A 24,726-nucleotide genomic window follows, 5' to 3' on the forward strand; every position below is an offset into this window, starting at 1 on the left:
CAATGGGGCGAGGGTTCTGGATTATTCATAGACAAATTGCCTATGCATTAGCCTCAGGCATTCCAAGGGTGTTCAGAGTCGAGTGGTGTTATAATACAAAACATAGTTTATTGACCCGCAGGTAAGTAACGAAAGCAACGATGGGAGATTAGCATGCCTAAACGGCGATCCCAGAGATCCTGGTGGTCCGGGATGGCATGGGATGGTGGATGGGTGATGGGTGATGTGTCATAGCCTAGTTTAGAGGATCTGAGTCACATATGAAGACTCAGTTCCCGATAAAAAACAGAGCATAAGGCATGGCTTGGTGCTACAACTTAATACTAGGAAAAGCACAGGCTGAAAACATAATACATGGCCTAGCTTAGTTCTGCATCTTGGCCAGCTCCACTATATCCTCTCGGGGAATGTCCTTGTCCCCGAAGCCCCACACCGGATCCTTGTGGGCATGGTCGTCGTCCAGGAAGCGAGTTCCATCGCCGCATTTCTTGGCTCTCCTCAAGACCATGTCAGGGGATACCGATTTACCTGTAAGGCAAGGTAAATTAGTAAGACTCATTAGATTTTATGTAGATTAAACTAACGTCCTGTAGCCAGACCCAGCCAGGCGCAAAAGTCGATGAAGCCGGTGGTGATGTTGAGGCTGTAGTTGCCAAACTCGCCCGTCTTGTAGTCCCAGGGGAAGACGTGGTGGTAGTTGTGCCATCCCTCTCCCATGGCCAGCAGGGAGACGATGGGAGCCTCAGTGGACATAAGGTTCCTAGATAAGGATTAGGATTTAGTTTTGCTGACTCAAGGCGCAGTGATCCCTCTTACTTGTCGTACGGCTTGTTGCCGTACATGTGCGCCACGCTGTTCACGAAGAAGGCCACGTTGAGGGTCCAGGTGAAGCGCATGTTGAAGTTGATCCAGAAGGACATCCAGAGGTCCTCGTTCCAGAAGTACCAGGGCACGGCCACCGGAAGGATGATGGAGCAAAGCGCGAAGAGCGGTATGTAGTACTTCCGCTGGAACATGCAGACGGCATCCGCCTCCAGGTCGGACATGTCGATGACCTTCCTCTTAGCCACCACCTTGGGATGGGGCGTGAGGAACAGCCAGCCCACGTGGGCGAAGAAGAAACCACGCTTCGCATTGTGCGGATCGGCGTCTGTCTCCGAGAACTTGTGATGTATCCTGTGGTCAAGGGCCCACGTGTAGGCATCTCTCTGCGAGTCAAGGAATCAGTAACATTCTATTGAGACTGATGAATGATGTAACACCCACCTGTCCGGCGATCGAAAAGGCAAAGGCCAACAGAATCCTCAGGGGCAGCGAGGCAGTGTAGGACTTGTGGGACCAGAGGCGATGGGCTCCAGCCGTGATGCCGATGCCGGAGACCCAAACGGTGACCACCACTGAAAGGGAGCGAACAGTCGGATGTCATTGTCTAAACAAACAAATAAAACACACACACATGCCATATATGTACCATATATGTACATATAGTATATTCCCGCCGTCGGGACTGTTTGGGGTGCTGGTGACGCTTCTCGCTTGATTCGCTCGACGGATGACACAACGCCCGGCTCTAAATATATCTACAAATTCGGGGTGGCCTATTTTGTCGTTGCTCGGAAATCTTGCCCGCTCTTCCTATCGTTCGATCACCAGCCGAATATCGGGCAATTGAAGCGTTCGTTAACTTTAATTGCCAGCGGTCAAAGTTCACGGGGCAGCATTGCACACAGATACAACCTGATGGTTGTTTACCTCTTGCATAACATTAACGTATTCAAATTCGCCTGCCATGCGTCATTTTAGACAAAAACATTGAGAAGCAACATTGTTGTGGATAGCGTACTTTGATCTTTACTCCTATATATCAGATCTATTGATATTCTATTTAAGTTGAACTATTTATTTCGTAAATAAATTGAAGCTATTATGATGTCGTTTTCCTAATCACCATGTATCTGCATTAGAACATAATGAACACCTCTGCCCAGGGGATTTGTCATACAGACAGTCAATTTAAACTGGCCCAGTTAACAGATACTGGCGTTTGGTTACAAAATACCTAATAGCCGACCATCGGAACGCTGATTGCATGTTGGCAGATGCAATTACGCAGATTGGCGACCAGGTCGCAGGGGCGTTAGCTTATTAGCTGCCCAGATGTTAATTACACGGGGACACCACAGTGGACACTCACCCCAGAGAAATGTGTAGAAGTTCGCGTAGAAGAGCTGGTACAGTCCGTAGAGGGCACCGATGTGCAGGAAGGCCTGTGCCCCCAGATCGGGCCATCTGATCTGCGGGTGGTACTCCTCCTCCTTCTCCACCTGCTCCGCCTCCTTCAGCTTCTGGTCCTGTTGCTGCAGCAGCTGCTGCTCCTTGTAGACCGCGTTCTCCTCCTTGTAGCCCAGATTGTCCTCATCTTTGACCAGGCTGTGTGATGTAGCGTCTGTGGCATGGCCTCTGTGCTTCAGCTCTCCTCCATTCGGGACACTGGCTTCATTGCGGTTGCCATTCCTGTCCAGGCTACACGACCCGTTGCAGTGGCCAACAGACGGCGTCTGTTTCTGGCCGGGAATCGGGGATGAAAGGCACATGCTGCAATTGAAGACGGCATAGTGGGCTTTAGCATAATTTGAGACCTGTCATGAGCAATGCCAAAGCAAACAACCAAAGGCTAATAAACCTTTCGTACTGTAAACATCTTCTGTTGACTGCTAAACTAGTTGAGGCCCACAACAGTGCTCATCATCCACAATAGAATTTTTTCGCTGAGCTATCAAAGCAAACGTACAGAGACTTGCTAATTGAAGTTTAGGATGGCTATAAGCACGCACTATTAGCAGGCCATTCTGAGAGTTTCGACTGTAATTGGTGTGAAATCTGTTGCCAGCCTCACGTGCCACGCCCCAGCCGGCCAATCCGCCCCCTTGGAGTCGAAGGGTTTGTTCTGGATATTAACAGAATTCCGTTTATTTGTGGAATAAACGCCGGCACTCAGGGTCAGCGTTATCGCAGCTTATCGCCAGCCAAGTTCCATGTTGTAATCACCGATCTGCAAGTGGCCACTATCAGGTCGAAAGCAAGCGGAGCTACACTACATCATTATGGCCATGTAGTCACAACAAGAGTGAGTCACACGCAGGTGGCTAACAGGTGGATCTTCCCCTACGCAGGTGGGCCCGAATTCGAACTAATTTCATGAAGCATAGTGTGACACCGTCTGCAATCAGTGTATGATGATTCCGCCTCGTCATTGAACTCCCGGAATGGCGGGGATTTCGGCGATTCCTAATCTCATGATCCCAATTGCTTCACAGTTTCCTTATCTTGCCAACCGATTCTCTTCCTACCAATAAAAATATGAACTGGGTCTATAGTGATATTTTCAAGAATGTTATTATAAGCCCATAATTAGTTTCGTACTCACATTTAGGCAAACACAAACATAAAATAGCTGTAATTTATAACATTTACAATTCGTTATTTTATGTTTGCAGCTAACACATTTATATTTTCAAAACCAATAAACAGACGTAGTGAACTTTGATTTGCTTTTTATTGTTATATGGAACAGTAAAATCAAATCACTAATGTACCAAAGCTAAATAAATATCTGTGGGAAGTGGGAAAATCGTGAATAGATTTTTAAACACATCTAAATAGCTGGCCAGCTGAGAAAACAAACATAGCACAACTTATGATTTTCTTGGAGCGAAAAACGAATGCTACATACCTCTGAAATCTAGCTAATATTACCTTGGTATTTAAAAAAATTAACATTTATAAGACATTAATGTTCCTTCTCTCTTTACGTCTATTTGATCTAATGTTGTTCAAATTGGCTACCAGTCTTCGAAATATTCCACTCTTCGTTATACAATAAATGTGAAATGTTTGACACTTGCAAAACAACTCAGAATTGCAATCATAAATTTGCCGATAGTTGATTTCACCGTGTCGTACTCCCACCCAAAGCCATATACCTTTGGACCCTGCGAATACTGGGTATAGTCGAATAGCCGACGCCCCCGCAGAACATTTCCTATGGTCTTGGCCCGAAAGGGGGAATGGTCGATCTGTTTCTCGTGCGTGCGATGGCTTATTGCCTTGCCGATAAGCATTGCACACCTGGCACACCTGGCCCATATTTTCCCCGCTGGACTGCCGCCCCCCTAGGCACCTTTCGTTCGATTCATTCAAAATTTTCGGGTAAAGAGCGCTGATAAGAGCCTATCGACCATTGCAAATACTCCCATGCGATTGCCGGCGGCGTGATTCATCCTCTGTCTGACCCCTCCAGGTGTTCCGGGTGGCATGAGTAATGGGGGTGCCGAGGAATCGCTCCCCTTACGCAAGTCTTGGGGCGATAAGATTGGGGGAGTCTGATCAATTTACATATTGATAATAACCCCGTCGGGCTCGGCACGGTGGGGCTGCCAAGCACGCCCCATCTTTTAATGAGAAAATGTAGCCACGAACGCTAATTTCTAAGGGGGAAGCCGGTGGGGAATGGAGAATGTGAGCAGAGCCTTTTGACGAAGGCTGTCACAAGAATTGATCAACATTTTCATTGGCCACGAGCACGCGACTTTCGCATGAATAAATTAGGCACCGAATACGAGGAGAGCCACTTCACTCTCGTTTGTTTAATTTCCAACCCGACGCAACTTGGCAACGCACTGCAGTCGGGCATAAAAAACAATCTATTTCGCCCAATAATAAATAATAATAAACATAATACCCCTACTAGCCCAGCCGCCCAGCCCGCCCCGCCCCGCCATAATGCCACTATTTTATTGGCATTCGACGCGTTTGCTCTGGAGTGTTTTCATTTCGCTGCCCGCGACCGCTGACCGCCCCATCGAGAGGTTCTACGGGCCCGGTTCGCGGTATCCGATACCGTACTCCTCTCCGATTTCCAGAGTCCCCCAGACATGGCTAATTGCCTGATGGCTCGCACGTCGTCGTATCACCAACTATTTTCCCATGCCGCCACTCAGCGAGCGATTTTAATGCCGGAATGCCGAATTTTATTGGATATTTTCCATGCCCCCAAAGAACAGCAGCAGGGAGCTTTTTCCGTACGTTTCGCATACGGAGAGAACACAGATTTCCCAGCACTACGATTTAATGGAGCAGCGGCTAGAGATCAAGTATCGTATCGTATCGCCACTTGTTGCCTGGCTGGCACCTTTAATTGGAGCTTTTAATGGTCGCGGGGCAATTGAGGCACTCGCTATCTAAAGACAATTCAGACCAGATCGCTGGCAAACTATGGTTACACTGGGAAAAGAACCCTGACTAATTAAAGGCGGAATTCTTCATAAATATGTACGAGTATAGCAACAAAATGATACATTCCATTAAATCCCACAAAGGGAATGTTAAATTTAACAAAATAAAATATGTGCAAAAAAAGGAACATCAAGCGAGCGCATAGATTACGAATTTAACTTTTTCAAGATTTTAGTTTGGTACTTGTAAAGTCTTTCTAGTGCTGGAAATGTTTGTTCCTGGTAAAGGGTGTCGATAAGGGTTTCTAAGGAATTAACGAGTGGAGTGTGGCTTATGGAAACCACATTTTGTGAGTTTATTGATACAGGGATAATATACCAATGATTGTGGGCCACATAAGTGACACAATGGATATTATTCGATTTGGTTTGAAACAGGGATTATCACATTATCTGTGACTCTCAACAGTGTATACTTAACAATAAACATATTTTTCGAAATGGAAGTACAATTAGTCACCAACATTAAGATTTTTGAATTCGTTAACTGGAAACTCCCTAATTGGTAGGTTCTTAATTAAATCGTTCAATGAAATTAAGTGCAGTTCACGGGCGATATTACCTTTGTCAAAGACCGACTTCATCGGTAGTTTCCAGACACCTTTTCCTGAGACCGCTAACACAAGTTAGTCAGTCCGGCTGGTCGGTTTATTGATGTGGGTCAACGCGTGTCGCGGCAATCAAATCGTGAGGGATAATAATGTGTATACAGTCTAGGGCCAATACCTGGGGGAGGTTCTTTTGGAGGTTTCCGGCGGTGGGGTGTGCATGTTACTCGCTCTGTTGACTCCCACCCAACACCCCGTCCACTCCCCCTAATCGACGCGGGTAATGACAGAAATGAGCAAACAATTGGGTTACATGTGAGCATGTGAGCACTGTGTTTGAGGGCGGGAATTCGATTTCGGACTGGAATTGGGATTGGGAATACTATTCAAATATCACTCGAAGTGGGCGTGGACCGATAAATGGACTTTCCCTGTCACAGATTATGCTCCATAATGTGAGTTTTCAAAAGCTTCAGAGGTACATAAAAATCAACCATATAGTCGCTGGTTATACGCTTTTTGTTTGAAGAGGCCATTTGGGAATGGATAAAACTACTCAAATACACTATTATGCTATACGGTCGATCTCCCAGAGAGTTTTCAACAAAACCATATGGTGTTTCGCGATTATTCAGTCTGTGATCACTTGTTTGGAACCTACTTTTGGTGTGGTTCGGGACTTCGGGTTACTCAGTCCGCGGATTGTGGGGATTCTCGAGATACGGATTCACCGGGATTCGGATTCTTCGAGCTCCTCACTCTCTGCTCTACTCTTCTCGCTTCGCTTTCTCCGCTGTTGTTGACCAGGCGAACGAACTCAAGTGACTAACGACGCCCTCTGAAATCGGTCGACATTTTACATCCAGAAGAGCGGGTGCTGCCGGCGTCGACGTCGACTGCGCTGACATAGAACTATCGGCGACAGCGACGCCGACTGCGGTAAAGACCATTCAATTTGTAGTTTATTTGTTGTCGCTTCGCTGCGTCCACAGTTATTATCTACCATTCCGCCATGCCCTGTTCGCCCCTCCCCTCCCCGACCTCCTCCCCTTAGGCCAACCCCTCTGTTTGCATTCTCTGTTGTGCTCACACATTCCGTAAACATTACACAAACAACTCTCGGTTCAAAGTCAATGCTGCCGCTTCGGAACATGACCAACTTTCAGGAAAACCACGGGTTGTAGGCGAACGAAGAATGCCCTACGTGGTCAATCCAGCAATGGGTTTGTGACCCAAAAGAGCACCTTGTGCTGATGATCACCAATAAGTCCAAGCACTACGTCTACCTTTCATTACTCGATGAGAGAGAGGTATAGTAATTGTAATTGGTTTTCTAATGTAGTAGTAACTAATGTTTCGTAGGGTATCTCGCAGTAAGTAGGCGTCAGCGCAGACAGAGCTGTAGACGCACGCGGTAGCGCGGGCGCAGACGTCGGCAGAGCAGCAACACTCGAACGAGCGAAGCCGGCAACGGGTGGTATACTCAATGCGAGTGGCCAAGAGGGAACCCACAACACGTATACGAGTAGTGGGCTGCGAGTGGCGCATTTCGTCATCGCGTGAGATCCCAGAGCCGTAAATATCGGCCAAGTTCCCAGTCGCGGGTTACTTACTTTTCCTACTGGCCCACTCTTCCAGAGAGCGGGAGAGGAAAACCCATTTCTCTCAATCTGTTTGTTGCCAATGGAATCTGCTTTTCTGTTTTCAAGACTGCCTACCATATTTTCATGTTTTGCCCGGAGATAAAAATATATTGAAAGAGCGGGGTGGGGACTCGCTCTTTGAGAGGTTTTTGTGCTGGTAGAAAACTTTTTTCGAAGCCGTTTTTAAAACCGGAAAGCAGTATTTCGGTTATCGCAGCAGTTGAGTATTTGTGCCTCAAACTCTAGACGCTGCGGTATTCATATTTAGAAAGACGTCTCACCCTAATTTCCCTCCCATGAAATTCATCACCCCTCTCCAGTAATAAAACGTATAGCTCGCTTCGGAAAACATCTTCGGTAGGTGGCATGATGTAACGCTAGATCTGGATAAATATAGAAAACTCAGCGAGGCAAGAAATTCTGGGCATACTTGTGCGATCACAAGTGAGCTGGAGAAGGGTGTTGCTGATTGCACGGGACGACGCATAGTAGATCCCCCTCCGATTCTGCCGCTCATAAAAAAACTAACTTATAGGCGATGAACCGATAAGCTGATATATACTACCCACCACTACTACTGTATGCTAACATATTATTTCAACAAACAAATGCTTGGAGGAGTAATCGCTAAATCTTTGCAAATTGTAAACCACAGTAATGGATTAATAAGCCTAAAGCCGATTGGTCACCCGCTGATTATATTGCCGCTGTATACAAACGCCGTTCATTGCAGATTGTGATTTTCGCTTGCTTGCAGACGAAGCTCGTGAACTTGGCACTGCGACGTGACTCAGAAATCCGTCGCCATCGGCGATGGAGATGACATAATAATTTGATATAGTTTGTAATATAGGACAGCCGCCGGTTCCTGCAGGGGCTGGGAATTCCCCAATTCCGGCGACAGGATGTGTTGGGAACCGAACTGCGACTGCCAAGCACATATCACATAAAATCTACATACAAAGTGCCCCCAGTCCATTTGCAAGTGTGTGGGCAGCGTTTTAATTAGGGCGTGGAGTGGAGTTGCCCAAGACGGAATGGCGCGTTATCGCTCCAAGGACGAGCACACCACCCATCCCATATGGAAAACAACACCCCTAATGATAACCGTTCGTCTAGAACGGCGCACAATTAGGCACCATCAATAATAGACGACCCGGCGGGGTCATTTAGATAGAATCGCCGATAGCCAGCGGCCACCTCTTGTCCCACCAACTTGTCATCGCACCTTCCGTCTCGCCTCCTGGTAGCACCACCAGCCACCGGGAATTCCCCACCAGACAACATCAACAAATTGTCGAAAATCGAAGGTTCAACTCGAGCCCTTGTTGTGTCCAAACTAGTCTTTCTACTTCCGAACTTAAAGCCATTCGTGTTCACTTTCATGTCCATGTCCTGTGGTTCTGTCAGTCCTGTGGCTTTAACCCACTATTATACACAAGCGATTTGTGGTTCCCTTTGTTTGCCCTTAGCTCGTGTAACATTTCGGAATTGTTGAATTGCGTGATTTCGCGGTGGCTTCTAATTGAATTTCAGAACTGCAATCAATCGACTTGGACAGCTTAAACGAAGCAGGAATGCACTAATGCCCTAATGAAACCTATTGTGGTATTCTTGCAGAAGGATCGATTAATTGGCTAATAAAATCAGGGGGAAAGCAGAATGGCGTACCTATATTGTGGTTATTAAATCGTAATAAAATAGTATTTTCATTATTATTGAAAATATACACTTCTCCTCACCAATCTTTAGATTTCATACAGCAACCTTTAGCTTTTCCCAATGAACATGCAGTAAATTCAAATATGGCGGTTTAAAAGCTTTCAATGGGGTGTTCCATGTCTAAAAGCTCTTTTTTCCAAAAATTAATCAGTCAAAGAAACCCACACCCTTCCATGTTGCTACCACCCCCAATCACACGTGTTTGTTCAAAAGGCATAATAACATGGTATGCAAATGAGAGGCGCCAAAATGTAGCCACAAGATTAACCCTTCTCTCAATGAAAAAGAAAGAAGAAAAGAAGAACATACGTCAACTTTTTAATTAAGCAGTTGAGCGGGCATCAAATGAATGTCACTTTCCGCCATGTAATAACCCCTTTTATGGCTGCCCTTAATGACAGCATGTGACATCCCATCAGGATACTGCTCCTTTAAAGGATTAAAGTTCGAACACATGTAGCGACTCAGGGAACGCTGCGCTTATCGCTGATTAATTACAGGACAACAGAGAGCGAGTTGGCTTAATTGGAAGTTTGCTTAGTTTTAGATTGTTTAATGTTTATTCACGTTCTCTAGCTCATGTATAAAACTCATATTCCCAGATGAACCGGCGAACCAGTGATACTCTCGAACGAGAACCCGCCACTCTAGACATTCAGGTAGTTGTCGGGGAATTCGAAGGTAACATCGCGACCAGTCAGCTTCTTGTAGACCGAGGTGAAGGTGTCGACCTGGAGGGAGAAATAGAGCACGTATTAGTGAACATGAACAGGAATTCACTTATTTATTGAAGTGTACAGCGCCGCAACCTCCACTGCGGCAGAAAATACCGCAGAGAAGATATCGTACGGTAGGCTGGATTTATCTTCCGCTTATATAGGAAGTCCCAAGGCACCAGGAAACTAAACGGCGCTCGGGAGGCAAATAGGCGGCACTCAAAGTGCATCATGTGTGTTTTCATATTAGTAACTCTAGTATGCTGTTGCAATCCTTAAGTAATGATGCTGTCCTGGCAAAATAGACCCATCATTGTGGAGTGATTCGTTGCATTACTTTGCGTTCTGTTTGACGATCGCTGGACTTGAACAACGCCCAGAAAATAACACAAGAACGGTGATGGAAACCAAAGGCTAAAGAGACTAAGTGTTGAAATGAATGTGGCGCATATAGTAATGCAGTAGCCGTGGAGAGTCAGCTCAACATTGTGGAGTGATTAGCGGCAGTTAATCTACGTTCTGTTTGACAATCGCTGAGCTTAGGTAATCGCTTAGCGAATAACACAAGAACGGAGTTCACAATAAGCATTCTCGTGGATTTTCAACTGTGGCAATCCTTTAGTAATGCTGCAGTCCTGGTAAAATAGACCCACCATTGTGGAGTGATTTGTTGCTTCAGTATGCGTTCTGTTTGACGCTCGCTAGGCCATGAAAAGGTCTAGCGAATAACACAAGAACGGTGCTAGAAACCAAGGTACTTAAAAGATTGTAAGGAACTGTGGCGAGCCGGAAAGTAATGCAGCAGCCCTGGAAAGCCGGCTCAACATTGTGGAGTGATAAGCTGCCATTAATGTACGTTCTGTTTGACAATCACTGGCTTTGGATGTAACTTCCAGCAAATAACACAAAAACGATAGACAGATTACCGCATAATCTTTCTATCCATCTGTTATACCCCTTATTTGAATTCTGATTCTGTTTAAATGGTTCCAAGTATCGATTTGAGTGTGTAATGATGTGGCGAGCCGGAAAGTAATGCAGTAGCCGTGAAAACTCGGCACAACATTGTGGAGTGATAAGCTGCCATTAATGTACGTTCTGTTTGACAATCACTGGCTTTGAAAGGACAGCCAGCGAAAAACACAAGAACGATGTATCAGACCAACTGTGGCCAATATTTGGAGATGCAGGACCGCAATGGCTTCTAATGCCTGCAATAACGAGTAATTGGCCCTGGCTGTTCTCCGTCCCCTGGCGAAGATTGGGCTCCATGGCAAGGAAGGCCCAAATATCGAGGGTACGCCCTGCTAACACACACAAAGCACTCTCCTTTGAGGTGGAGGATTCTATGCTTACTTTGTGTTCAATGGTGGTCTGCTGGTTCTTGTCCAGGTGCACCTTGACCAGCTGGGAGCCGTCCAGCTTGACGCGGATGCGCTTGCCCACGATCTCGGCGGGGAAGACCAGATCCTCAAGGATGGCGTCGTACACAGCGGTCAGAGTCCTGGAGCGTGGACGCTTCTGCTTGAGGGGGTTGCGGGCCTTGCGCGTGGGCTTGGGCAGGATCTTGCGCTCAGCAATCACGACGACGTGCTTGCCCGAGAACTTCTTCTCCAGCTCGCGGACCAGGATGATCTGGATCTTCTGGAACACCTTCTGCTGTGGAATGGGCACGTAGATGATGACGGCCTGCGTGCAGAGAGTGGGTTACGGATTACTACTGGAGACTCCACATGTACGCCATATACTGTTGTTTACCTTCTTGCTGCCGAACTCGATCTCGCGGGCACGGGTGATGTGCAGATCGCGCAGGTAGGGCTTCAGGTCGCTGTTGGCCTCGAGTTCCACCAACGCCTGGGCAATGGACTTCTCGAAGTCATCGGGATCCGAGCCGCCGGGCTTGATAATCTTGGAGCCGATAGCCATCTGTAATGTTCATCGCCGGTATTTTAGCTTTCGGTTCAATTACAAACACTAAATTCGCTGTGGCAGCCGCGTCTCCACAACGCAGTACAATCACAAATCGGCGGCAATCGGCGTTATTTCGCCAGCATTAATCTGTATATACGCGAAAATCATAATTTGGCATCATCTTTGCGGCCTTTTCTCTTATTATTTCGCTGCACTGCGTTGTGGCGACCGCGTATTTTGGCCATTTTCGGCGACGGAAGAAAAAAAGTACCACCTTTGTCGACTATTTTGACAGGAAAGGAAGTCCAGCCACGACGTAGAGGTGGAACACAGAACGTGTTGTTATCGATGGGACACACGCGAAGGTTGTTCGATACTATCGATACACTTGCAGGAACAATTATTCGTCGAAAATACAAGGTATGGCTCAATATACCATATTTATCAATAAAAAATAACATTACTTCAAGAAAATTTGATTAGTATTTCTTTGAAATGTTTAAGCAATTCAATGTTTTGCGTGTAAACATCGATAGTTCATAGCAAAGATTGTGTACAACGAATATATGAGTTAGCATCGATAACTTTTTATGCCACTATTGGTTTATGTTTGGGAAAATTTTATTATAAAACTTTTTTTAATAAGTTAGTTTTAAACTATTAGCCTGTAAAATGACTCTATACCTGCTGACAAATACCTGTTGTATGAAAAATATATTAAGTTTCTTTGAAAATATATATCGATAGGTTCGTTTAGGGTTATCGACCATGTTTCAGCGACTTGTGTCTCCACTTATGTTGCGATTAAAGCCCCACAGGTGGCGCGATTGTTTCCATATGTGACGATAATACAAAAATAATTACAAGTATTTTTGTTAACTTCAATGCAGAAAACTAATATTTGTTTTGAATGGATGACCATAAAATAGGAATTTAATGAGATTATTAACAATATAACTTTCTTATTATTTATGGCCTTAAATATTTGTTTAGATAATATTTACATAGACAAATTTAACCTTTTCAACTTACATTTTAAAATGATCTTTAAATTTTTGGCATATTGATAATATAATATATGTAAATTTCAGTGCCATTTGCCGTGGGAGTTTTGACCTACAGAATTCTAGAACCTTATTTTTATAGAACGCTATTGAATGAAAACTTAGTAACTTGTTGTGGTTTTTAGTTATTCCAAGAAATATGCTCTTGAATAAAAACCTTTTAAGTCTCTTTCAATGCAAAAACACGTGTTCTTTTTTTACATATTGCAATTAATATGTTTAAGGTCTAATTATTATTGTAAACGTTTTTTCGGTAGGTTGATTGCCTATAAAACCACTTGCTTTTCAGTCTAAATCATCAGTGCAAAATTCGGAAAACACAGCGATCTAGATATGAAATACTTTGTGGTCCTTGTCGTCCTGGCCCTCATTTTGGCCATCACCGTGGATCCTTCGGATGCAGTGTTCATTGATATTCTTGACAAAATGGTTTGTTTCTTCTTTAAACAAGTGTATTTAACAATAAAGTATAAACATTTGTGTTTCTACAGGAAAACGCAATACACAAAGCTGCTCAAGCGGGAATTGGCTTAGCTAAGCCCATTGAAAATATGATCTTGCCGAAGTAATTAACGCAAATCTGTTCTGCACTGCAATTGAAACAATGTATAAAACGAAAATAAACACAAATTTTTAAATCTGAAAAACAATTAATTTACTAACGTAAGACTTTTAGTTAACTTAGTTAATAGACTGGGATGTACATATATGCCGCTCTCGCTTACAATAAAATGTTAAATAAATTTTCAGATTCGTACGTGCTCAGTAAACAATTATTTTCTATTATCTTTAAATGCCTATAGAGTTTTCTAAAATTTATGTAGTGCCTTTAGTAAAGAATTGTTGTGATTCCCCTCGAAAAATAACAAAAATTGGAAGTCTTTATATAAATAAATTGATATAGTAAATGAACTTTACTGTCTTAGAAAGAAATAAAGAGACCAATTCAAATTGCTATAAGAAAAGAGTTACTAAAGTTTTAATTCAAATTGACCGTTTAAAGGATTTTACTCTTTGTAATTTAGATATTTGGATTATGGCATTGAAATCCCCGACTGTTGCCTAGATCAGATGTGTGATTGGAATCAGATTGGTTACCTTCAGTGTACTTTTTCTTTGCAAAAATCCCCGTTCATGCCTTATCTGTCATTCTGTTTTTCAAGCTGACTGTTGCGCCTATAAAAGCTCTCGCCTTTTGTATCGCAGCCATCAGTCGCTCAGACCTCACTGCAATATCAATATCTTTAGCTTCTTCTAATCAAGAAAAATCAAGAAACTATCACAATGAACTTCTACAACATCTTCGTTTTCGTCGCTCTCATTCTGGCCATCACCATTGGACAATCAGAAGCTGGCTGGCTGAAGAAAATTGGCAAGAAAATCGTAAGACCTTCCATTTCAAAAATGTTAAGCCAGAAATTAACTGACTTACTTTTTATAGGAACGCGTTGGTCAGCACACTCGGGATGCCACAATCCAGGGACTGGGAGTCGCTCAACAGGCCGCCAATGTCGCCGCCACTGCCCGAGGTTGACCACAACAAATATAAATAATTATTTATTTAAAGATATATTTATTCGGTTGCTCCATGTAAATAAATCCACTTTAAAAATTTAAAAAATTTGACTCAAACTTTTTTTTAAAAAAGTTGGAGGAAAACGAACCCTTGAATGTATACACATATTTTAAATATACTTAAGAGGTATTGTTTATATAGAATATTACAAATCGCAATGCCGATTAATTTGTAGTTTTCGCTTCTTTTCCAATTTGGAAAGGCCGGGATTATGTCTTATCTGTCGTAGTATAATTCGGATCGCCTATAAAAAGACCAGGCTTTTAATTTCAATTATCAGTCGCGTAGTACATACTGAAACAATTAGATTCATTAATTAAATAAAATGAATCACAATACCATCTGGATTTTATGTGTCTTCATCCTGACCACTTATTGGCCGCAAACGGAAGCTTGCTTCTTTGGGACATTAGTAAGCTTAGCTATTTTGAAAGAATTCTTTGCATCAAACAACGATTCTAAATCCTCAGAATGACGTTGGTCTGTACACCCTAAATGCTACCCTGCAAGTTGCTGAAGTCGCCTCGAAAGCAGCCAATGTCGCAATCACTGCCAGGGGGTAAACTTAAGTTTGGGTATTATATATAAGAAATTAAATTTATATATTTTATTTTATACATTTTTTGTCTATTATTAATAATGTAATAAACGCTTTTTTAGCGATAATTCAAATTTATTTGTGGGCTTATCGCAAATTATTTCGTATTATTTCCATAGGTAAGGTAAAAAATCCCTATGCATGTGAAATATGCAAATACAAGAATCCAAATGATCTGTTTGGATTCCTCTCCTGTACTTTCAGCCATAAAAATCCACATTTAAGCCTTGTCAGGCGCTGAACTTAAGCTGATTTTTTTATAAAAGCTCTCGGCGTTCCTGGTGCAATCAAAAGTCGATATTCTCCATTGCAACAGCAGCATCAGAGCTATAGCTACTCTAGCAAAATCTAAAGTCAAGGCTCCTCAAAATATACCTAGCTAATTAATATTTATTTATTTATTTTATAAATATTTAATAAATTTACGTAAATAAAACATTCGCAAAAGCAATATTTTGTCTCTAAAGATCTATAGTTTTATATCTTATCTATCTATAGTTTTATAGTTTTTGGAGCGCACGTGCCAAAAATATATTTACAACCAATAATCCACTGATTAATTTCGTTGTATTGTCTAGATTCAAATTGATAATATTGATAATATTTTCGACTGGGAAAATCCACTTATATGCCTTATCTCTAAAGTAGAAGTGCGTTCGCCTATAAAAAACTTAAGGCTGAGCTCTGAGCCTCAGTCCAAAAAAACCATTAGCAAAAAAACATTTGCTGCTTTTTCCAGTCTGTAAATATATATTACTTAATATGAACTTTAGCCACATCTTTTTGCTTGTTTTCATCATCCTGGCAATTAACTTGCAACACTCGCATGCCGGTTGGCTGGCGGATAGAGCCTCGGATATTGTAAGTTTAAAGCACTTATGTACATCTTTTACATCGATCTAACTAAAATTCCTCTCCACAGAAGGAGAAATCTGAGAAGACTTTTAGATACTTCCAAAACGCAGCACTTGAGGTCATTGAAGTCGGCCAAAAAGCCGCGGATGTTGCTGCCACAGCCAGGGGTCAAAAAAAGTAGATTATTACCAGTTTTTTCTTGATTTGCTAAAAATATTTAATAAAATCTATAAGTATTTAATGATAAGAAACTCCAAGATTCTATTTTTATTTATGCTAACCAGTTTGTGTGATTACATTTTGATGAGCTTACAGAGGAATACATATATTTTGTTGTATATATTGTCTTAATTTCTTTTTATTAATATCAGCTTGCTTATATTTTAATAATTTGACATTGGCACTGAGTATCTTTTTCATTATGTTAATTGTCCTAATGCATTAATAATAAATTAGAGAAATTAGCGGGTTGAAGATCTTCAAGACTTGATTTCAACCTCGAGCGGTGGCTGCAACATTGGCGGCTTGTTGGGCGATTCCGAGGACCTGGATTGAGGCATCCCTGGTGTGCTGGCCAATGCGTTCCTAAAAGGAAAATCCAAAATAAATAATTCATTTTGTTTAGCTTAGAAGGGAATCCATACGATTTTCTTTCCCAGCTTCCTAAGCCAACCAGCCTCTGTGTTTCCCAGGCTGATGGCCAGGATGAGGGCCACGAAGACGAAGATCTTGTTGAAGTTCATGACGAGATTGTTGGCTTACGACCGGATTGCAAGAAAGCTTAAGCTGCTGCAGTGAGAACTGTGAGACTGATGACTGGACATCAAAGAGATTGGGTTTATATAGCGATTCCAACAGATGCTGCGGCTGCACAAACGGGGATTTCTTCTGCGGGACAAAAGTTCACCAGAAGATGGACTCAGATCGGAGCAGCCATGATTGTGACTTACTCAAGTGATGTTTCAGAATAAGATGTTGGTTGCAAGCTATGATTTGATTAATCTATTGTATTTTGATGATTTAAACTAGCTTATTAAATTAAAATTGACACAGCCATACATGAATAATAATATACTCTTTTAAACTTTTAGGGGACCATACAAGTGTATTCTCCACAACAGTGTGTTGTGTTTTTCCCTATTAAGTATTCCCCTAAGACAAGCCTCCCATTTTTATTACTTTTTAATTGGTATTAAATTTTGTTACACACAAAATCCCCTTTGTCATCGTATCAGCATCACAGATGCTGTCTTCATCTTTTTTGAAATTAATAAGACTATCAGGCACTTAGTTCGCAATGGAACTGAATTATCAGCAGAGTTAATAACTCGGGGAGATTGAACCAGATGCAAATAAATACTCCAAGAAAATATATCCTAATATACTTTTTATAGCCCAGAAAAGGTATCAACAATATTTCCTGGAAACAAGAAATCCCCCCAATCAACATGGCATTATCCATTTATTGTCCACTCCCAGCATAATGTATTCCATAAATTGTGGTCACAAACAATTTCAATAAAAACAAAACACATTCGCACAGCAAAAGTACGGGAAATAACGCCAAACATTCGAGCGCCAAGCGAATGTCCCCACAACAGAGCAAAAAAAATGGGGAAACAACAACTGAGTATTACTCAATGGGTTGAACGATCGTAGAATTAAGTAGAACTACTAGATCGACTGACACATACGCGATACCTCGCACTTGACTTAATTGATGACTCGAAGGAATGTTGGTCAACAGATGATGAAAACCTAAAGATACTTTGGAGAATGTCTCCTTTGAGTAAAGACCCTTTGTAGTTTAATGTCTAATTAACTACTTGTATTTCCCTTTCCCCATATTATCTGCAATTAAATATACCCCGAGTAATTTCCATGAGTAATGGGTAACCAGCTTCTACTACGAATAAGTTTTAGGAATGGATTTACTCGCGTGTGATTTCTCTTACCTCGTAAAGCACAAAGAACCCACGCCCAAGTAGATCTCGTTACCGATGACGTATTCTGACTCAATGATTCAAGTGATCGATCAAGCTGGCAGTTTCAACCCGCACCTGCAATTGATCCGATTCCCTCCCGCATCTGCTCCCTATTTCTTTATAGCGGCTTTCTTTATCAGCACCTTCCGCTTATCAGTTTGGGTTCTGCTGTCTTTACGAATGTGAATCCCAAGGAAAAAGTTCCCCGGCGGCATCTGCTGATTAAGACTCGCCTATCGAGGAGGCAAGGCCAAGATGCTCAAACATTGACACAGCCATTGTCTCCAGGTGGGCTGATGGGGTTCATCAGCTGGAATGGGAATTTAGATTCCGGGGATGCCTGCTAAAAAATCATCTGAATCACTCTCGTGACTAATGGGACTTATACTTATACTTAATTATTAAATGTATATGAAATATATAAGAAGTAAAGTAAAGATTTAAATTAAACTAAAATTTAAGAGCTGCCAGCCGAACTACTAATACACACTTCCCACACATTTCCCTCAACTTAATATCATTTAAGACTTTTCTGCCGAATAGCTCCCTCCAATTTGAGTAGTTGAGCCGACCTTTGCAACCAGTTGCGGCATTTACTGACTTACTTACGCTTCCCTGGGCTCACCAACTAGATACTGCGAAGGCTGAGGATGTGGATGAGGACGAGTCCTGGCGGTTATGACACAGGACTCGCTGGCTCCTTTTGTGTCTCCGTCTGCCACTTGTAGCTGTCACTCAGCGGTTAATTCGAGCGATTTTATTTACATTTCGCCGAGGCCATGGAACCGGAAAGGAGCAGCAAGGAAGCGGAGTCAAGGCCCAAGATGGATAAAGCGTTTTTACTTGTTAAGGAAATTAGTGGCATATCCTGACAGGGCGCCCATCTTCCTCGCAGCTTCGCATCCTAGATGCTCTATTCCTATATCCTTGTATATTCCCTTTCTACATTGTGTGTGTGTGTTTTGCCTCCCTTGCTGATTTAATTCATTTGTTGTCTTTGCTGCGCGTCTATTGTCTGCCCCTCGTTGCTGGTTTTTTATGGCTGAAATTAAAGTTACATTTTCGTGGTGGTTGATATTATATGCCGAAGTGCGCGAAAGCCTACATCCCCCTCTCAAAAATCAAGTACAGTTGCGCGAGTGTGTCCTTTTTGTAAATCTAAATTATATTTGAAAATATTGTTTTGAAGAACTTCGCTATTGCTTTTTGCACACATGATAACTAAGCGTAGAACGCTCTACTTTTATTAGCAGCTGCTCAAACAGATTACCGAAGACAGTCTTCGCCTAATAAAGACGGGGATCCACTACAGTCTTTCTCGTTTCGCTGCGAAAAGTTCCCCGTCGTCGCCTTATCGGCATCGCATTCTTCGCTATAAAAGCCGCCTGTGCCAGAAGTCCAGTCATCAGTCGCTCAGTTCCCAAAGCAGCAGCTAAATCAGCAGCTAAATCTCAATCTATATATAAATATATATACCAAGGAATTAAATCTAGAAAATTCAACATGAACTTCTACAAGATCTTCGTCTTCGTCGCCCTCATCCTGGCCATCAGCATTGGACAGTCTGAAGCCGGTTGGCTGAAGAAACTGGGCAAGAGAATCGTAAGTTCAGCAACAAAATATAAGAAATAGTTGTACATTTTACTAATTTGTTTAATAATAACTTGCAAAGGAGCGCATTGGCCAGCACACCCGGGATGCCACCATTCAAGGACTGGGGATTGCGCAACAGGCCGCCAATGTGGCAGCCACCGCCAGAGGATGAGCCCTTAATGTCCATCAAAGGACTCTCGCAGGATAACGCGCTTAATTATACACACTTATTTATTCGCCAGCCATAGAAATAAACTAGCTTACATCCCCGTAATTTACATGTGCATATGTGTCCATGTTTTTGGGTTATCCATGGCCATCACGAGCTTGATTACACTTTCCCAGGGTGGCTGGGTTTTCCGGTTTTCCCACAGTTTGCCGGGATCAGGGCACAAGTGTAAGGGCTCCCTTGGGCCATCGACTTGTGCCCCGGGTCCACCTCTTGTTGGTGGTCATTTTGGGCACAAAACGCGTCCAAATGTCAAAACACTTGTGAACTGCGAACTGGGAACCTTTTTGTGGGCGGGGTTTGCTTTGGGTTGAAAGTTGAAATGGGTGAGAGTTGCCCTTGGCCCATGTGTGTGTTCCTTGTTGTGTGTTCGGCTGGTAATTTGCTTTGATTTACTTACATGGGAGCGGAGGTCGCGCCACGTGACCGCAAAGTTTACATTAAATTATAGGAGCTCCTTGAGGAAATGATTCGCAGGTTTCGCGAAAGCAAAACACTGCTAGTGGGGGTAATGAAATTGGAATATTCCTTCTGGCATCACATGAGTGGTTAGAAAAGTAATTACAAATAAATGGTTAAACAAAATATGAGAGAACGGGGATGAAGAGCGACGTTAATGTACGAGTAGCCATTTTTTCCAATAAAAGTGCCCAAAGTTCGCTTAAAAAACCGCAACCGAATCAATTTTAAAGGCACTTCCGATGTCGCCGTACCTAATTACACGGCATCTCCATCGGATTAGGCCAACTCGCCTGGGAAATCGACAGCTTGGGATGCCGAATTCGACGCCTTGGGCTCAAAAGCGCTAAAAGCCAGAGCACATGGTCTGAATTATTGACAGATTAGACCTGGATTGTCTGCCAGTCAATCATTATCGTCCCACTCGGCGCATCAGAAGCGCGGAATCCCACTTCAAATGACGATGGCGATGGAGCCGTGGCAGCTGCCAAATGATTTGAATAACAATAAAGATCAGCTTTTGTCTGCCGGCTGTATTTTGTAATTTATGCATTGATTTCCGCCACCCCCCTCGCAGTAATAATCATTTCGAAATTACACAAAAAGCGAATCGTAGTCTAATTTCCTTGTCAGCCGCCCGTGGCGCAGATTGTAAAATTTGAAAATTTCATAAGGCAAATCCCGGAAAATCATGCGTAAGCCCCTCCTCGAACAGAACAGCACTCGAGAATCTGTTGCTAAAAATATTGTGTAATATGCGTTGTAGCTGTGGAGAAAGGCGGAATAAGTATGTGGCACCCCGCCAGGATGCCCCTTGTAAGCAAAATCCTCTCCAGAAATCGTTTACAAGCCATTGAGAAGCCGCCGATGTATCAATAATATTTGCCCACCCAGTTCAAAGGTGGTGAAAGTTGTTTTAAAATATATTACGCGCAGATGGGGGATGTCGGCCGTTCGGCCGGGAATAATGTTTGACTTAATTTCTTTTATGGCTCAATATAACCATTATTCGCACTGCTCCGAGCGTAATCAGCAAATTTAAATTCAATTCGCCTTTTAAAGTGTCAGAAGCAGTTTGGAATGGAGCGGAACTTAACCAACCGTCTCACCCACTCCACAAAATGAACTGCGGTTTCACTTTCATTCGAGATATTTCATTTATCATATCTAAAATGCCATAGTCGCTGTCACTTCATAGAATTTCCCAGACTGCTAACGATGTCAGGCGATGATTTCCTCTTAGATACACTCAACTCTTTCTTATTGAGCATAGAAAAGGATGAAAAGGTAACTCAACAGATACTTTAGTACTTTACATCTTTTTAAAATGTATATTTAACTTTAAGAACTAACCAAAAGTACTGTCCCAATGTCTATCTTCCCATTGTTAGTTACATGTCATCATCAAATCAGACGTTTTGCCAGACTGGATGACGCTTTGATTTCATTTCCAGCACTGCCATTCTAAGCGCGTTATAAATCACAAAGATACACAAAAACATACATATATGTCTGCCCTCGAGAACTCATATATGGATGCTTTTTATTTGGTTTTGTCGAGCAATTCGAAATAAGAGCAGCTCTGTGCGGCGACAACAATGCAAAACAATTCAATTTATGAAATATTTTCCCCGACCCTTGCTCCTCAATCCGCATCCGTATCTTTGTCTGTGGCGCGAATAAGTGTGCGTGTGAGTATCTGTGTGTGCATGGGGAATGCCAAGTCGGGAATTACACCGTACAGATCATACGCAACTCGGGTTCCCTGGCTTGGCCAAGATTTATTGTCAGCTTGACGATTAACAAAGGTGGCCCCGGATTTTGGCCCCCTGCCCTGGAATATCTCACCCCTTTCGAGGCAGCAATTTAATAAACAGACTACAACAATGGCAGCGCTTTTGGGTGCCTTTTCAGGACAAACGAAATGAAATTGCTGGACACATAGGCATTTTTTATTGTGTGTATCCTGCAGCCGGGACATTATGCTCACCCAGTGAGCCAAGGTCCTGTCAGCGCATAACTTTCCCGGGGCAATAAAATCAATTCAATTGTTGCCAGCTTCCAGGCGAATGCCTCCCAATAAGATCCTTTTAGATCAGATCGCGTGAGGATGCATAGATAGCTTGAATCCACACCCGAATATGGATATGAATATGAATGGGGAGGTGTTGAGCACACAGTTCAATGCGTCACCACTGGATGACCTCATGGGCTCAGCAATCTTTTTATTAGGAATACCGATGATGGGCGGAAAAATGCTTAAAAGTGAAATCTCACTTGACATGTACATGTACATCATACATGTGGAAGATTGAGAAATCAAAAAACCATATAACATAAAAACGAAACTCTTACCAAGAATATGAAACAACTATGGAACATAAAAGCGAGCTTATTGGCAATAAAAATGTTATAAAAGGGTTGTGAAATAGATATAAAAAATGAAGTACAGAATGATTTTTTTTGCTTAAATGAAATGTGTTGTTTTTCTCTATTTACTATACTCTACTAACCACATTGTATGGAATACATTTCCCTTCCTGAGTTCCTCCCTTCTCAGTAATTAATTCGCGCCGAGATAAGCGAACAATCCAATTAAAACTGGAGGCGCAGGCCGAACTTTTGACTTTCAATTAATAACAATTTGACGCCTCAGCAGCTTCCGCCCGCGAAAAAGGAACAAGGAACACCAGGACTTCCGCATCCACATCCTAGCATTATTCCAAAGATAAAAGAAGGCAGTGGGCCGAAAAAGAGAGAGACATTTCCGACTGACAGGCACACGTCAGATCCTTTCGAGGCGCAAATTAATCTCGATCCTGGCAGCGAGTGGCGAAAAAATTATTAATGAGGCGCATGTGTGTGAGTGGGAAAAATACGTAATCACGAGCGGAGAAAAAAATGTGAGCCACGAAAATGAGGAAAATGCCGGCGAAAACGCAACAGGGCGAGCGACCCTCATTAACGGGAAATTAGTTTTGCTCTGATTTCTGTCATCTCGGGATCTAGGACTTCCTCGGTCTCCCATCCATCGCAGGACGAACAAAAGGACCCAAGGACAGTGCCCATTCCCGGGGTGATTAAATGCGGAAATGAGGAAAACATCCAGTTCTCCTGGTCGCTGACACTTTTGCGATTAGCGCAAATCAAAGCCGAGCAAGCGATTCCTAGGTGTCGCAATTGCACCAAATTAGTCCTTCTGCAGGGTATTGGGATGGCAGCCAGGACAACAATGGAGCGGAGGATTAAGTTCTGGACGCATTTCATTTGAATTAATTTGCGGCACTCAAGTGCCACACATAAATCCTCTTTCCTCTCAAGAGCATTATGTAAATGCGGACTCTGGTCCTGTTCTGGCATGGTTTTTGTTGATCCTTTGCAGGTCCTGCAATGCAAGAATGTACACTCCCAGAAAAATTAAGCAAAATATTATTTTATAGATATATTATAAAGATATATGCAGTATCTGATAGGTTATCGTAAATATGCAAGCTGAGATCATCCATTAAATTTTTAGACATACCCTTATTATTTCTATGTTTTAAGATATAAGATGTTTTTCTCAGTGTCTTCAAGGGAGAGTGTATTGTGCGGACACCTTTTGAGCGCACTTAATTATGCGTAAATCTTGCAGGGACTTTTCCGAATTTTCCCTGCGATTCTGCCTCATTTTACACCAAATTTGGCGCAATTATTGCCGCTTTTTGTACTCCTGTCAGTGGCAGGTACAGTCTGACCTCTGACTTCGATGCCCGGTACAGTCGAGCCCAATTACAGGATGGCGGTGCCCCATATAGAGTTTCATTCGCATTTTTCAATTACCAATCTAGGGCTCAGTTTTCTTTGCCATCCTCTCCACTCGGCATTGTTTGTCCTGGCCGTTGTTTGGTTTATTGATATGTTGTCGTTGCGGTCCTCTGGGGAAAATGGGCTGTCTCGTCGCGTTTCGGGTTTTCCAGCTCTCCAACGGCTGCCAGCTTCCCCAATAATTTGTTTAATGGCAGCGTAAAAAATTAGACCATATTGAATGTCAATTGTTTGATTTTTTGATTAAGGTTCCGTTTCCCATCGTTGTTGGTCGATTGTTTGCTCTCAGCATTGATTAAATATTGAAAGAGTAAAGTAGCGTAACTTGAGGCTAACCTGATCTGATATGGAGTTACCCCTCGAAAATAAAAAAGAAAATACACGAGGATGTAAGTGGAGAGTTTTCCAGCGGGCTTTAGAATATTTTTTAATAACAATCCTGGATAGGTGGGCCATCTGTGGCGGCTTTGCGTCATCCAGTGGCATCATTAATCAAAACTCTTTTTTACTTTACGGCCCAAAGGACATTAGCATAACGAGGCAAGGATAAATGGAAAATGGGGGAAAATAAAGCAAAGTCGTGTCAATTTACGCGCCAACAGCCAAAAGGGAAAACCTCAGAAGAGCCCAAAGAAAACACTTTGCACTGGCTTAAAAATTGCAAACGGATGTGAAAAGTCTTCCGGATTTTCCTTGCCCGCTTTCCCAGGCAGTCACTCAGTCACA

The 24,726-nt window shown here is 42.8% G+C and overlaps 7 protein-coding genes and 5 non-coding genes across 12 annotated transcripts; 4 read left to right on the top strand and 8 right to left on the bottom strand.

Moving 5' to 3' along the window:
- Window positions 1-83: 83 nt before the first annotated feature.
- On the bottom strand, window positions 84-6,668 carry LOC6612834 (stearoyl-CoA desaturase 5). Its single transcript, XM_002037299.2, has 6 exons — window positions 6,504-6,668; window positions 2,195-2,595; window positions 1,267-1,397; window positions 817-1,208; window positions 585-760; window positions 84-528 (listed from the first exon to the last, which is right to left on the bottom strand). The coding sequence occupies exons 2-6, from the start codon at window positions 2,592-2,594 to the stop codon at window positions 365-367; spliced, it is 1,263 nt and encodes a 420-aa protein (XP_002037335.1). The 5' UTR covers window position 2,595; window positions 6,504-6,668; the 3' UTR covers window positions 84-364.
- Window positions 6,669-9,739: 3,071 nt separating this feature from the next.
- Window positions 9,740-12,195, bottom strand: LOC6612836 (40S ribosomal protein S7). The gene is made up of 4 exons (XM_002037301.2): window positions 12,109-12,195; window positions 11,682-11,849; window positions 11,280-11,612; window positions 9,740-9,938 (listed from the first exon to the last, which is right to left on the bottom strand). The coding sequence occupies exons 2-4, from the start codon at window positions 11,847-11,849 to the stop codon at window positions 9,855-9,857; spliced, it is 585 nt and encodes a 194-aa protein (XP_002037337.1). The 5' UTR covers window positions 12,109-12,195; the 3' UTR covers window positions 9,740-9,854.
- Window positions 10,185-10,321, bottom strand: LOC6612838. The gene has a single exon (XR_048534.1). It is a non-coding gene; the product is annotated as a small nucleolar RNA psi18S-1377 (small nucleolar RNA).
- Window positions 10,361-10,496, bottom strand: LOC6612839. Its single transcript, XR_048535.1, has one exon. It is a non-coding gene; the product is annotated as a small nucleolar RNA psi18S-1377 (small nucleolar RNA).
- Window positions 10,527-10,663, bottom strand: LOC6612840. Its single transcript, XR_048536.1, has one exon. It is a non-coding gene; the product is annotated as a small nucleolar RNA psi18S-1377 (small nucleolar RNA).
- On the bottom strand, window positions 10,698-10,837 carry LOC6612841. Its single transcript, XR_048537.2, has one exon. It is a non-coding gene; the product is annotated as a small nucleolar RNA psi18S-1377 (small nucleolar RNA).
- Window positions 10,937-11,075, bottom strand: LOC6612842. Its single transcript, XR_048538.1, has one exon. It is a non-coding gene; the product is annotated as a small nucleolar RNA psi18S-1377 (small nucleolar RNA).
- Window positions 12,196-13,174: 979 nt separating the features above from the next.
- LOC6612844 (andropin) lies at window positions 13,175-13,668 on the top strand. Its single transcript, XM_002037302.2, has 2 exons — window positions 13,175-13,327; window positions 13,390-13,668. Exons 1-2 carry the CDS (start codon window positions 13,232-13,234, stop codon window positions 13,465-13,467), a joined length of 174 nt encoding a protein of 57 aa, XP_002037338.1. The 5' UTR covers window positions 13,175-13,231; the 3' UTR covers window positions 13,468-13,668.
- Window positions 13,669-14,095: 427 nt separating this feature from the next.
- LOC6612845 (cecropin-A1) lies at window positions 14,096-14,519 on the top strand. The gene is made up of 2 exons (XM_002037303.2): window positions 14,096-14,281; window positions 14,340-14,519. The coding sequence occupies exons 1-2, from the start codon at window positions 14,183-14,185 to the stop codon at window positions 14,430-14,432; spliced, it is 192 nt and encodes a 63-aa protein (XP_002037339.1). The 5' UTR covers window positions 14,096-14,182; the 3' UTR covers window positions 14,433-14,519.
- Window positions 14,520-15,779: 1,260 nt separating this feature from the next.
- Window positions 15,780-16,235, top strand: LOC116801473 (cecropin-B-like). The gene is made up of 2 exons (XM_032721276.1): window positions 15,780-15,933; window positions 15,995-16,235. The coding sequence occupies exons 1-2, from the start codon at window positions 15,835-15,837 to the stop codon at window positions 16,106-16,108; spliced, it is 213 nt and encodes a 70-aa protein (XP_032577167.1). The 5' UTR covers window positions 15,780-15,834; the 3' UTR covers window positions 16,109-16,235.
- LOC6612846 (cecropin-B) lies at window positions 16,164-16,750 on the bottom strand. The gene is made up of 2 exons (XM_002037304.2): window positions 16,572-16,750; window positions 16,164-16,512 (listed from the first exon to the last, which is right to left on the bottom strand). The coding sequence occupies exons 1-2, from the start codon at window positions 16,668-16,670 to the stop codon at window positions 16,420-16,422; spliced, it is 192 nt and encodes a 63-aa protein (XP_002037340.1). The 5' UTR covers window positions 16,671-16,750; the 3' UTR covers window positions 16,164-16,419.
- Window positions 16,751-19,322: 2,572 nt separating this feature from the next.
- On the top strand, window positions 19,323-19,783 carry LOC6612847 (cecropin-C). The gene is made up of 2 exons (XM_002037305.2): window positions 19,323-19,514; window positions 19,585-19,783. The coding sequence occupies exons 1-2, from the start codon at window positions 19,416-19,418 to the stop codon at window positions 19,675-19,677; spliced, it is 192 nt and encodes a 63-aa protein (XP_002037341.1). The 5' UTR covers window positions 19,323-19,415; the 3' UTR covers window positions 19,678-19,783.
- The last annotated feature ends 4,943 nt before the right edge of the window (window positions 19,784-24,726 follow it).

The sequence above is a fragment of the Drosophila sechellia genome, chromosome 3R (assembly GCF_004382195.2).
Source record: "Drosophila sechellia strain sech25 chromosome 3R, ASM438219v1, whole genome shotgun sequence".
Lineage (NCBI taxonomy): Eukaryota > Metazoa > Arthropoda > Insecta > Diptera > Drosophilidae > Drosophila > Drosophila sechellia.